At 30.7% G+C, this 12,734-nt stretch overlaps 1 protein-coding gene across 5 annotated transcripts in view; it reads right to left on the reverse strand.

Moving 5' to 3' along the window:
* Window positions 1-383: 383 nt before the first annotated feature.
* Cpsf6 (cleavage and polyadenylation specific factor 6) overlaps window positions 384-12,734 on the reverse strand; it is a 33,280-nt gene continuing 20,929 nt past the window's right edge. For 2 of the 5 annotated variants that reach the window (XM_078053169.1, XM_078053167.1), the window contains 2 exons: window positions 12,089-12,278; window positions 384-5,285 (listed from right to left, as the gene is read on the reverse strand). In XM_078053169.1, coding sequence (XP_077909295.1) covers window positions 12,092-12,278 — 187 coding nt within the window. In that variant the 3' untranslated portion in view covers window positions 384-5,285; window positions 12,089-12,091. Of the gene's footprint in view, window positions 12,009-12,088; window positions 12,282-12,734 lie in introns of all 5 variants that reach the window. The other 3 variants (XM_078053168.1, XM_078053165.1, XM_078053166.1) reach the window with 2 other exon arrangements.

Here is a 12,734-nt window from a genome sequence, read left to right on the forward strand (position 1 = left end):
TCTACTTGAAAGAGCATCAAAATGCCAGCAAAGAATTTAAAAAGTCTCCAAGAAGGCTGCCTTAAAGACAAAATGTAAAGTCCAATTATATTACCCTTCATATTACCCAATAGTACTCAAAACTACACACAATGATAGCTAGATATGGTGGTACACACCTGATTCCAGAGGCTGAAGCAGGAGAATCATAAGGTAGAGGATAGTCCAGTAACTTAGTGAGAAACCTTGTCTCAAAGTAAAAATAAGGGAGAAGGAATGGGGATGTAGCTTAGGGTTAACGCACCCCTGGGTTCCATCCCAGTACCGAAACCAAACCAAAACAAACAGAAATACTCCATACACAATGTTTAACAAATTATAAATCAAACAGGACAAACTGCAAGTATTATCAAAATTTTGTTTTATTTTCAATACAAGATAAATACCATGCTTGTTACTAGTGCAGTTTAAGGCCAACAATGGCCATATAGCAAACTGCTGAACAGTCACCTAAATGCTAAAGAAAAGAAAAGACAAAAATAAACATTAAACACAAAATTGCAATTACAAACATTTTAATAAAATGTGAAAAAGCTTTTTAATAGAAGCTAATATGGAAGTGTAGTTCTCATGGACATCAAAAAGATGTCTATTTGATCAAAAATCACCTTACCTTTTGCACAGAAATCTTATTGTGAAGTCACCATAGTCAATAGCTAAAATTTTAAGACTTTCTTTGGCCTTCTGATATTAGACAAATTATTTACAAACTGTGATTCAGTAATCCACGGATACTGGTAATATGATACATTTTTTTTTTTGTCTGTTTGTTTTTTAAGGACTTTCCATTAAAAATTGTAAAACAACTTTGTAAGGCTGTACCGGGCTGTAAACTACTTTGCTAATACACCATGGGATGCAGAGGAAGAAGGAATAATAGACCTTTTTTTAAGGCTAAAGTCATCAATATTATAGATGCATTCCTTAGAATACATTATGATTTACCTCAAAGGATCATTTCCCATTAAATACCACCTGAGTACTACATTTTCAAAGTAAAAAAATAAACAAACATGAATTTACCATTATATTTTGAAATAATTTAACTTACAGAATGCTGAGAAGTGTTACGCAGTAACAGTGTGACAAAAAACACACCTTCAAAATGAATTTTTTTTTAACTAAATGCAGGGTCTGTCCAATTATGAAATTAATGTAAAACATTTACACCCATGGTGGAGTTTTAGGATACTCCCACATGAAAAACTGGTAGTGTTCACTATCCACAAATATCATATCAAGATTTGTTATGACTTCAATTAAATTTTACCTAATATTTTTAAAGCCTCCCATACAATGTTAATTAATGCAGCAGGAAGTCTTTACACATTGAAATCTATCTGTAGGTAACCAAGTGTTTATTTATACATCCCATACAAAAATCATATACCTATATACTCAGATAGTGAATGCCAACAACCTGAAATTTTAAAGAAACATTGGTTAAGACAAATCTAAATCAATCTGACAATACAATTGCCTGAATATTTTGAATATTCATAAAAATTCATATTGCTTCTTTCTAATGCCAAGAAAGAAGATTATAAGAACTTCCTCCCAGAAGCCTAGACATTTTAACACATTTTCCATTTCAACTTAAGACGAAACTTTAATCCTGAATCTTGATTTCTCTAAATAAAACATCTCATATTATAATACAAAGAATGCCATATGTAAGGCCACATCTTAATAAATTTATAATTTTTGGTTGAATATATATTTAAAAACTAGTCTAAGGCTTCTAAGAGTCAAGTTGCTAAAAAATAAGTACAACAATGTTTAAACTGAAGGTTAATGTTAAAAAAACAAACAAACAAAAAAACAAACAAAAAACCACCACACACGCACACACACTTTAAGAACAGAAAAATAGAACGCTTTGCTACAAAAATCCCACTTATATATTACCACAAAAAATGACTAATATGTACAATGGATAAGCGTGCATTTAAGTACATACAACAGGGGAAAACATTTACAGACTATGGGATGCAAATGAACTTAATGAATAAAATTTAAAAAACAATTACCCATAAAACAGTGAGAATCTCAATACTATATTCTCAATAAAGAATTAGAACATAAACTTCCTCTTAAAATAAATTAAGCTGAAGCTTGAAACACAAAATCGGAGCCACCTTGTAAGATACAGAAAATGCAATGACCATTTAGAAAACCAAAATGTTGAGCACTCCAACAGAAAAGTTTTATAGTAGCATGTCATTATATAAAACAGTGTGTAGTTAGGTTATTGGCACATTTAAATACATTAAGGGAAAGATAAAGTCTTTACCCTTTCAACAATTTTCCCCTTCACTATAAAATATTATACAACATTCATTAAAACCTCCATGTTTATTTTTAGAATTGACCTTAAACTAGTAAAAAAGTAAAGCAACATTCTCCATAGGAGAATCAAATGAAAATAATACCTTAAGCTACAAGTAATTTGTGAACTTCAAATTGTATTTAACTGCTTAAGAATATTCTGGTAAAGGGGTCATTAAATTGGTTAACCTATGATCAACAGCCATGGCAAGTTATTTCAAATCTTAATAAAACAAAATAAAATACATGTAGATTCACATTGGAATATCCTTTCCACAACCTATTTCCTTTAACCAAAAGCAAACACATTCAATTCAAAGTGTTGCTTCAGAATCAACACCATTCAGGTGCTGTTATCACTCGTCCATAATTTTACCACTAGCTGAAAAGGAATGTGACTGCATAGCATAAACAAATGCTATGGCTCAAAATTCAACTCAAGTTTTGTTTTCATGTCCACTAGTTATTATAAATTAAGAAAAAAAAAGGTCTCTGAGACACTCACTTTTTTTTTTTGGCGTCTTTGTAAAGATTTCTCTCTTTGGATTGTTTTTAACATTAAAAAAAAGCTTTCAAATAACATCAATTCATAAACAACAGAAGGGGTATGACAAATAAAACAAGGTTTGCAATTTTTAGCTTTACTGCTATACATTCATATGTTACCAGGTGGAGAAAGACTTTGCAAAAAACTACTTGGTCAAACCAAAAGTCCTCCTGACAACACTTAAAACAATAGACTAGATAGAAGCAAACAAATCTAGTACACTCACACTGTCTGCAACAAAAGTCATGTAATGAAGTAAGCCAAGCAGGGAGAAGAATAATATAGAAGGAACAATTAAAAGGTTCCACTGATAAAAAAATGAAAAGGTAGATGAAGGATTAAATTAGTACAAAACTTCCAGTTTCACTTCAAGTAGAGATTTTTGTGATTTCATTTTAAAACTGTTCATAGAAAATTTTATTCTCATGGACATTTTACTTACCTTTTAATCTTACTATAAACTAATTTCCCTTGTAATATATGTAAGTCCAAACTTCTTCACATTAGGGCATTGTAATTAAAATATAAAAAAGCTTAAGAAATGACAAAAACTTACAACACCTATACATAAAACAAGAAAACATATTTTGATACAACTTTCAAATAATGTTAAAAAGGCAACTGCATTTTCAACAAGACAAAATATTTTAAAAATCATTTTTGAGAGCAAACAGTTCTGGTAAACACCAATGATCCCTTACACAAATACTCCACTCACAAAATATAAAACTAGTAATAATATAATTTGAAACAGCTAATTTTGTGAGTAGTTTGAAAGCAGACAAGACAAAACTGAAGAAAGGCAATGCAAATTTCTAGAGGGCTTGTATGGTTGCACATTAGGTAATAGCTATGGTACCAAAATATGTTTAAGCATTGTCCTAAAATTTGGCCATACTTTAAAAACCAATGTGTACTATCCAAAGGTCTCTCAAAGATTATCAGATCTTAAAAATATATTTTAAAAAAACAAATTAGCCTGTTTAAGAATTTTAACTCAAATTTCTGAAATAGTGATTCAGAATTATCTTTCCATAAAAATATCCAGTTGATGATCTGGTCTCTGCTAATTTTACAATTAAGAACACATGTAAGCCAGATGCTTTTCATGTAGGCCTTCATGTAAGGCAGGTTTTTTTTGAGGGGATGGGGAGAATCTTTGATTAACTCTAGCATGAAATCAACAGGCTGCACAAAAATATATAGAATTTCTCAACTGTAGAGACAGGTACATCTATAATCTCCCATTACACTGGAAAAAACAACCCTATGTTAATACAACTTCACATCCTTCAGAAACTGGTACCAACTGGAAAATAAAACCAAGGCTCTTCCTACATTTATCTGCCGCATGACTGTATTTACACTGCCTATGGCTTCAAAGTTAAACCATAAGCATCATCAATAAAAATCAGTAAATCACTATAGCATCAAATCAGAATTCAAAATCTCACTTCAATGCTAGCAGTTCACAATTAAGTGTTTCAGTACACCTGTGTTGTAATTAAACTGCACTACTGTAGCAAATATGTGTGAGACTTTTCTAAAATGTTAAAACCTCAACATTCTTTGACCCCTAGTGCATCGATGGGATTTGCTGTGTCTGTCAAATTTCAGTTTTTACAAGTTTACATACCATTCAGCAAAGTCACAAGCTAACTAGGTAAAAACAGCTAGAAAAGCAGAATATAGAAATATTAAATATCCATGTAATCACCTATTCTAATATCAAAATCAAGGGCAAGAGACACTTAATTAGTTATGTTTAATTCACTGAACGCAAGATTAGATTGATGCATATCCAAAACCGCTATTGCAATGCTTTTTTTTTTAAAGGACAGTAAAAATGTTGTCATAGTAACATTATCTTTAGATATTGCTGAACACAAGACTTTCCCTGAGGTGTAAACATCAAATAACTTGAACAGCTTTACACATCAGCCCCATTAAACAGTTTATTACAACACTACATCTATTGTAATCAAAGTGGTGCTGTTTACAGACATTATCATATGAACATTTTTAACAAGAACAAACTACTATAAAAACAAGCATATACTTGACTTTTTTTTTCCAATTGCTTGCACATTATAATGGCCAAATGTATATAACCAGTAATAAAGTTGCAAAAGCTATTAACTTTTTAAATCACACAGGTTTCCTTCAAATAAAACAGTTAAGCAACATAAAAAATAAAAGTAGAGCTACTGGTTACCATTTATGCAGATTTGCTTTATTCAGATCTATTCCTGTTCAGTTTATCCATGAATCCTTACAGGTTCAGTTCAATCACAAGAAGCAAACTGCTGGACAAGCGTCATTTTCCCCCATGAAGACTGTTTTGTCTTGGAAGTTGTTCCTCTTCCTTCAGCTGTAATGTGTCAAAATTTGTGATGTAGATTTTGCTATTCCCCATCATACACAGAAAAACGCTGGCTTAACTATACATACACAAGTCGTGCATCTACTTCACTGTTATGTATTCTAGCACAAAATAAGAATTAAATGAAACAGTAGCTGCCTGTGTGGTGGAGAAATGCTCCCAATTTATTTGATAATTAAAAAATGATACATTAATTACATTCTTCTTAGATAATTGCCTTTGAAATTTAATGACTAAGACAAATTAAAATATAGCAGCTACTGTTTCTATGATGATGGAAAACAGTCATAAGTCATTTTCTAAAATATGTATACTACAAAAATAAATGGAAAAATGTTTGGATGATTTTAATGTAGATTTCATTCACCCACATATCAATTCTATATTAATTAATTTAACAATGCTAAACTGAATATAAAATGCAATAAATTTTACAAATCAACTATTTGACAGCATACAGGAACTTCTGTAATTGTTATAAATCAAATGGTGTTCCATGTTACAAAATTTATAAATAGTTCAATATGGACATTAAATAAATATGACATCCACATACAAATCTTTTAGACATAATACAAACTTGACACATTTACTTTACTTTCACTCTATTCCACCTATTTCGAAATATCTAATATAGAAGCATAAACTAACCAAAAACAAGCTAAATAGGAATCGGAATCTACAATGATAAATTTCATTGTAAACCCACATAAAGAAAAAAAAAAAAAACCAATAAAATTGATAAACCAAAGTCTCAAGAATACATATGTAAGCAAACTGCATGTAGAGTTCACAAAAGAAACATTCATTTAATTTGGAAGTGTTCCCAGAAACAACGAAGTTTTAAGTGATTTAAGCATCCAAAGGGCACAATGTTCAGTACTAAGTAAAAGTAATTTTAAAATACTTTTGCTCTACAATTAATTTCTGTCACAACTATAAATTTATCTTTATGTCTTTATCTTTTATGTTCTTTTTCCCCCTAACTAGGAAGTATCTTAAGAACATCAACACACATATGTATGTATTCATACTGTCCAGCAATAATAACTAATTTTAAAACTAAAAGGAAAAACCAGATGTTATATAACTGTGGTCTTTTTCTCCTAAATAGTGTCTATATGCCTATATTTTTTTAGATACACGTAAGTAATTTCCAATGTTACCATTTTAATGTTCCTTCATCTTATGCTGATGAAGCTTATTTAGTGGAATTATTTCATAGAAAAAAATATAAAATGTCTACTATCAAAAGTTTTATTTTTATTACTTGTAAAGTATTGGGGGTGGGATGGGGTGGAGATTGAACCCAAGACCTCATGCATGCTAAGCATGCACCTTACCAATGAGCAATACCCCCAGGCCTGCAATGTATATGTATTAAAAAAAAAAAAAGTATTATTAGGAAATTCAAAAATCTTACTGCAAAAGTATACTATCTCCCTATTTTAATTTTTTTGTTAGTTGTCAATGGACCTTTATTTTATTTATTTATATGCAGTACTGAGAATTGAACCCAGTGCCTCACACAGGCTAAGCAAGTGCTTTGCCACTGAGCCACAAACCCAGCCACCGTATTTTTTAAAAAATTTTGCTGAAAAAGGTGAAGAAGAAAAACAACAATAAAACTAAGCCCACAGCAGGTCATTAAGAGGAAAAAATATTTTGAAATCACAGTGAGCAAAACAAAAATATTCAACCCTTCTATGACAGGTGTAGTATAAGGCCAGCCTGGGCAACTTGGTGAAACCCTATCTCAAGAGTGAAAAATAAAAAGGGAAGGGGATGTAGCTCAGTGGTAGAGTACCTCTAGATTCACTCCCAAGTACTCAGAAGTGGGAGGAGGCATGTACTGCAATTTTATATCAATCAGTATTACTCCAAATGGAAATTTTATTACTTTTAATATAGAGAATCCATTTAAGTTACAATACACATTTTTATCCAGAATTAATGCGCTCATCTTTTGCATGATTATACTTTATAGATTTAAGTCTTTACTATTAATAAATCTCTAATTTTCACCATACGCACATAAAATTTGGGGGATAATTTAAGTATTTGTTTCTATTCCTAAACACTTTTACATTTATCCACTTGGAAATACAAATTTTACAATCTCAAAAGAAGGCAAATTTGAAGGCAACGTAACCCATTTCCAATAATCCAATTTCATATTATAGTCTCAAATATCTAAGTAAACATCTACATAAACAAAGATATCAAAAAGAAGCTTCAAAGTGAAAAATACATCCAATGCCCATGTTTTCAGAATAGTATCTGGTCAAATCTGCATTGTCAAAGCCACACAATTACTTGCTTTAGCTAAAAGACAAATGAAATCTACCACTCTACAGACTAAAGTGACCACTAAGTAAAATCTTAATACACAGAGAAGTACCTGCATTTTTAGATAATATAAAATCAACCCATTATTAACAGCTCAAATTATGAGTGTTTCTGTTAGAAACTTAGATATCTAAGCAAATTTGTTAGCATTAGTATATTAAACCCACGGTAAATTCAACTGTTAAGTAAAATGCTCTAAGGTGTATTTGTTAGAGCACTTTTATAGGTTTCCATGTTAATATATTTAATTAAAAAGATCTGAGGTGGGCAAGAAAAGTGTTTAAAAACGTGTTAACAGATATTTAGTTTCTTCTTATAGTGACTAGAACATCATACAAAAACCATTCTGTTTATTGTAGATGTTTACAAAAAGTTCCTTGCTACCACATCTCCTATTTTTACCTTTCTACCTCTGGACATGGTACTTACCTCATTTCAACTATAACATATTTACTACTCTATAATTAAACACGTATACAATTGCTGCTCTAGGCAACTTACTGAATATTAGAAATAAACCCCATCACAAAGAAAAATCAACTTTGTTCCAAGGATTCACAAAATAGACATTTCCAAACAAGCTGCTTGTTATTTAGAATTCACTGTGAGTCAAAACATGCTACCACGGACGGCAAATTCATAAATTTGGATAGCATCAATGGCATCCTTACCCCAATTGGTTATCAGGTTTTCTTTAAAACAATGCTAACTAAATAGTCATTCAACACATTATTTATTCAAAACAATCTAATTTACAAACTAAAACAATGGTAGTAAATTTCACACTGAGATGAGGGTGAGAGCAAGGTGACTCACATTGGCATTGAATTTTTTTTTAACAAGTAACATTATTCATTTATAAACAAAAGTATATTCTTAAACCACAGTGAGCAAAACACACTATACATCCATTAAAGGGATCACTTCCTGGCCTCTCGTCACTTTTGAGTAAGATAGCTGTGTAGTCAGACAGGTTTTGCAAATAACACTAAAAGCAAGAGAAATTAGAACTAACGAAATTAGAACTAGCATATCCAAATGAAGCAGAGCAGTTAAGCTATTTGAGAAGGCACAAGGAAACACAGGGCTGGGAAATATTTAGGCAGATCTCAGATGATCTAAGAATTTCAGAAATAATTTTTACATCTTATTACAACCAGTTATCATTCATCAGGCAACCAAGAGAATAATTTTCACAAATGGCTCACTTTAACACTAATTTCTAAGCAGATTAAAACACCTTAACATAAGAACTTTTTATTCTTTAGGCTTTTTCTTTTTCCCCCAATTATCAACAAAACTATAATAAGCAGAATAAGCAATGCAAAGCACCCTACTTCCTGTGCAGTAATAAAACTAAAGACATGTTATTTGTGGTAGAAGTAATCTCATAGTCAAGGAAAAGTATAGTTACTAATCCAGACCTGATACACAAATGTTAAAAACTTTTATCAAGGAAATGGATAATTATTTGAGAATATATAAAACCTCATAACTTAAGAGAGCAGGAAAGTGAAATAAAGAAAATTTAAAAATACAATTTGCTTTCATTACTCTTCAGCATGCAAAAACTGAATTACAAACAGAAATTTGATGAGTAGGCCTGTTTCAAACAAGTAATAAGGAATAAAACCTAAAATAAAATAACTAATGAATGTAAAATTATTTTTGTAATAAGTGTACAATCTTAAATCACTTTTATTTTGCTCAGAGTGGTCTGAGAATAGAGGCAAAAATTACAGAATATGAAACACAATTTACATACTGAAATTTACAATATTGATATTTTCCTCATTGAAATATTATCTACTCAAACTTAATATTAAATGCTTTTAGAAAAACTAATACATTTTAAAAATGAGAATGTAATTAACATTACCCAACAGTTCAAACACAAAAAAACCAAGATGGGACAGACATTAACAGCTTGCCAACATCACTGTTTCCAGTTAAATTAAGAACTTGCCCGTTTAGCCATTCATCATCTCTTTAATAATAGATTACATTATTACTTATTTGTATACAGACTTACTACTGACATTCACTTTAGCTTTCAAGTCACTTTATTCATTTTATTCCATTTAAGATTTACATGAAAGCTCAAAAGGACTCATATTTAAAAACTTCTAAACAGGTCACAATAGACCTTATAATAGTAACGAAATTTGTAAATCTTTTTTAAAGAAGTTTTTCACTTGAATATAATCCCAGTCCCCATTCCCTTTATTCATGTCTACTTCCATAATAAATAATGTTTGGTATAGCAAAGGTATTACAATAATCCAGAATAACAGAATTATTTTTTGCAATGGAAATGCTTATGTAAAGTTTTGCTTGGATGAAGCAACTGAAGCATTACAATATTACAACTCAATTCTGATTAATGTACAAACAACATGGGAATTCTGGCATAGTACATCAGGGATTAAGAAAAATGTCAACAATAGTTTTCACGTTAGGAATTCATAGTTAATGTCTGAATGTTATGAAACTCAAATCATGATCTGTTTTGGTGCACTCATTACTAAAATATAAATCCAAAGTATTTAAAATCAATGGACTTTTTAGGAGGAATTTACTTGCTTGACTTCACTAGCTTTACTAAAACTGGTATGAAAACTATCCCTAATTAACTTTGGGTATAAACTGGTTTAGAGACCCCTTTGATGGGCACATCCAGTTTTGAAAATGTTCTCAAGTTTCATTATCATGCCTTTGGTAACCAGAAAACTGGTGGCAACTTATAAAGTCTTATGGAAAGAAAAAAAAAAAGATTCAAGTTGTAGAATTTAAACGTTTCTATAAATGAAAAGGATAATACAGTTAAACATTGCAAGTTATGCCCTGGCAACAATTCACTTTAATCACTGCTAGATAATAAGAATTTTTCATAGGACAGGATCAGAGGTATTCAACTTGTGTGTGTGTATGTGTGTGGGGGGGGGCCTACATCTTTAAAATTTACTGTTTAGACTTACAAGGCACAACATTCAATTTTCACATCCAAAACAAATATCAATTTCAATAAGCTTAGTTTTAAAATAAAAGATGTTTTGTTTCATATTAAAGGAATGCTTTGAGAATGGCATGTTAAATTTTGTAATACAATACATAGAACTATATAAAAAAATAAAATTTTGAAAAATATCCAAGCTGCATATTCAAAATGCAAGGAAAAAAAGTATTAAAATGGGCCTTCTCATTTTAAAAGTCCCTAAAATTGCAAACAGTGTAATAGCTTATCTGTGTTCCATAAAAATGTTTTAAATACTTATTTCCTATAAGTATTATTCAAAAATGATTGTTTGCTAATATATGTGTTATGGTTAAAGAAATTTCTCTGTTACAGAATTACATACACTTGATAAAATTTCTGATATATGCCTATTACAATTTAAATACTAACAATTACCATTGCTGAATTTTCAGTAAGTTTCCCATGAATTGCACTTATTTACTTAGGGGTTTGTTTTAAGCCTAATTTAATTTGTATATGCCACCAACATATGAAGAAAAAATATCTTGTTTACAGAATAACCTTCATGTCTTAAGCACAAGACTTATAGTGACCTCCCCACACTCTTCACATGGATAAAATGCTATTCACAAATATAAAAATAAAATTACATGTGAAAATGAAGCATAAACAGACAATTCTCACTTTATGAAAAATGTACAAGAAATAGTTTAAAATACAGAAAAAAAAGACAATGATTATGGTTTATGAATGAAACATCAAAGGAAATTATTATAAGATTATTCTAACCTGGGATGTATGGCATGACACAATTAAAAATTTTGGTGTATGTACCCTGAACCCCATTTTAATTAAATAACTTTTTCATCTTCTTTGCAAATTAAAGGATAATGTTTTTCTTTTAAAAACAAAAACCAGATGCCAGAAAAAGTGTCTTTAAAAAAAAAAAATTAAAGAAAAAAGCTCCTTCCATGACGAGAAAACATCCTTTTATAAATATAGTGTTAGACTTTCTTTAAAAGTTTTAGGGACAAATGAAGTTAGTTCAAGGAAATACAGAAATCTTATTTTTAAAAATCCAAGCACATAATATTTATATCTGAAATGACTCCCTGATAGATATTTTTAATACTTTAAATCACATGCAAACTATGTATGTGATTACAAAAATCCCGATTTTTAGATTTTAGAAGTACACAATGAGTCCTCTTGATTATTTTTCTTGCTTTAATACCATTAGTGATCTGAAATCTAAAAACAATTAATACAACATTCAAGGACAAAAGTCAAAAAGTTTTACCTGTGATCACTTACCTGTTTTCTCAGATGTTTCCAGAATTTTAAATTCAGAACAAGTACTTGGACCATTTATATGTAGATATATACTGTATAAACAATAGCCTTGGAGTTATAATGACTGTTAATAATGCACATGCTAAATATAATAGGAACAAGGAATACCCACCTTCTAACGATGACGATACTCTCGCTCTCGGTCACGTTCTCGGTCTCGGTCTCGATCACGATCCCGGTGTCTCTCTCGTTCTCTGCTTCTCTCTCTATAATAATCATCATGGCGATCTCTACTACGGGATTTATGACGCCGACTCTTTTCTCGTGATCTACTATGGTCCCTCTCTCTTGATCGTTCACGTCTTCTAAAAGAAATTACTGGATTAATGCTCTCCATAACTGAAAAATATAGTACAGTTGTCCTCCCCCAACCCTTATATGTGGTTCCACTTTCTGTGGTTTTAGTTACTCACATCAACCACAGTCAGGATTACAGTTTTAAACTGCACACCATTCTGAAGTATATGATGAAATCTTACATTGTCCTGATAAATCCTACCTGGGATGTGAATCATCCCCTTCTGCAGAACATGAAGACTGTACATACTTCCTGTCCATTTAGTAGCTATCTTAAGTTATCACACCAAGTGTCATGGTATTACAGCACTGAGTTAATTAAGCAACTTTTATTTAATAATAGCTCCAAGTGAAATTCAGATATGGTTAAGTGAAAAGGTGAAAGTTACTGACTTAATAAGGAAAGAAAAATCATGCTGAGATTGCTAAGCTCCACAGTAAGAGCCTGTGAAATTGTGAAG

Source organism: Ictidomys tridecemlineatus, chromosome 6 (genome assembly GCF_052094955.1).
Source record: "Ictidomys tridecemlineatus isolate mIctTri1 chromosome 6, mIctTri1.hap1, whole genome shotgun sequence".
Taxonomy (NCBI): Eukaryota; Metazoa; Chordata; class Mammalia; order Rodentia; family Sciuridae; genus Ictidomys; species Ictidomys tridecemlineatus.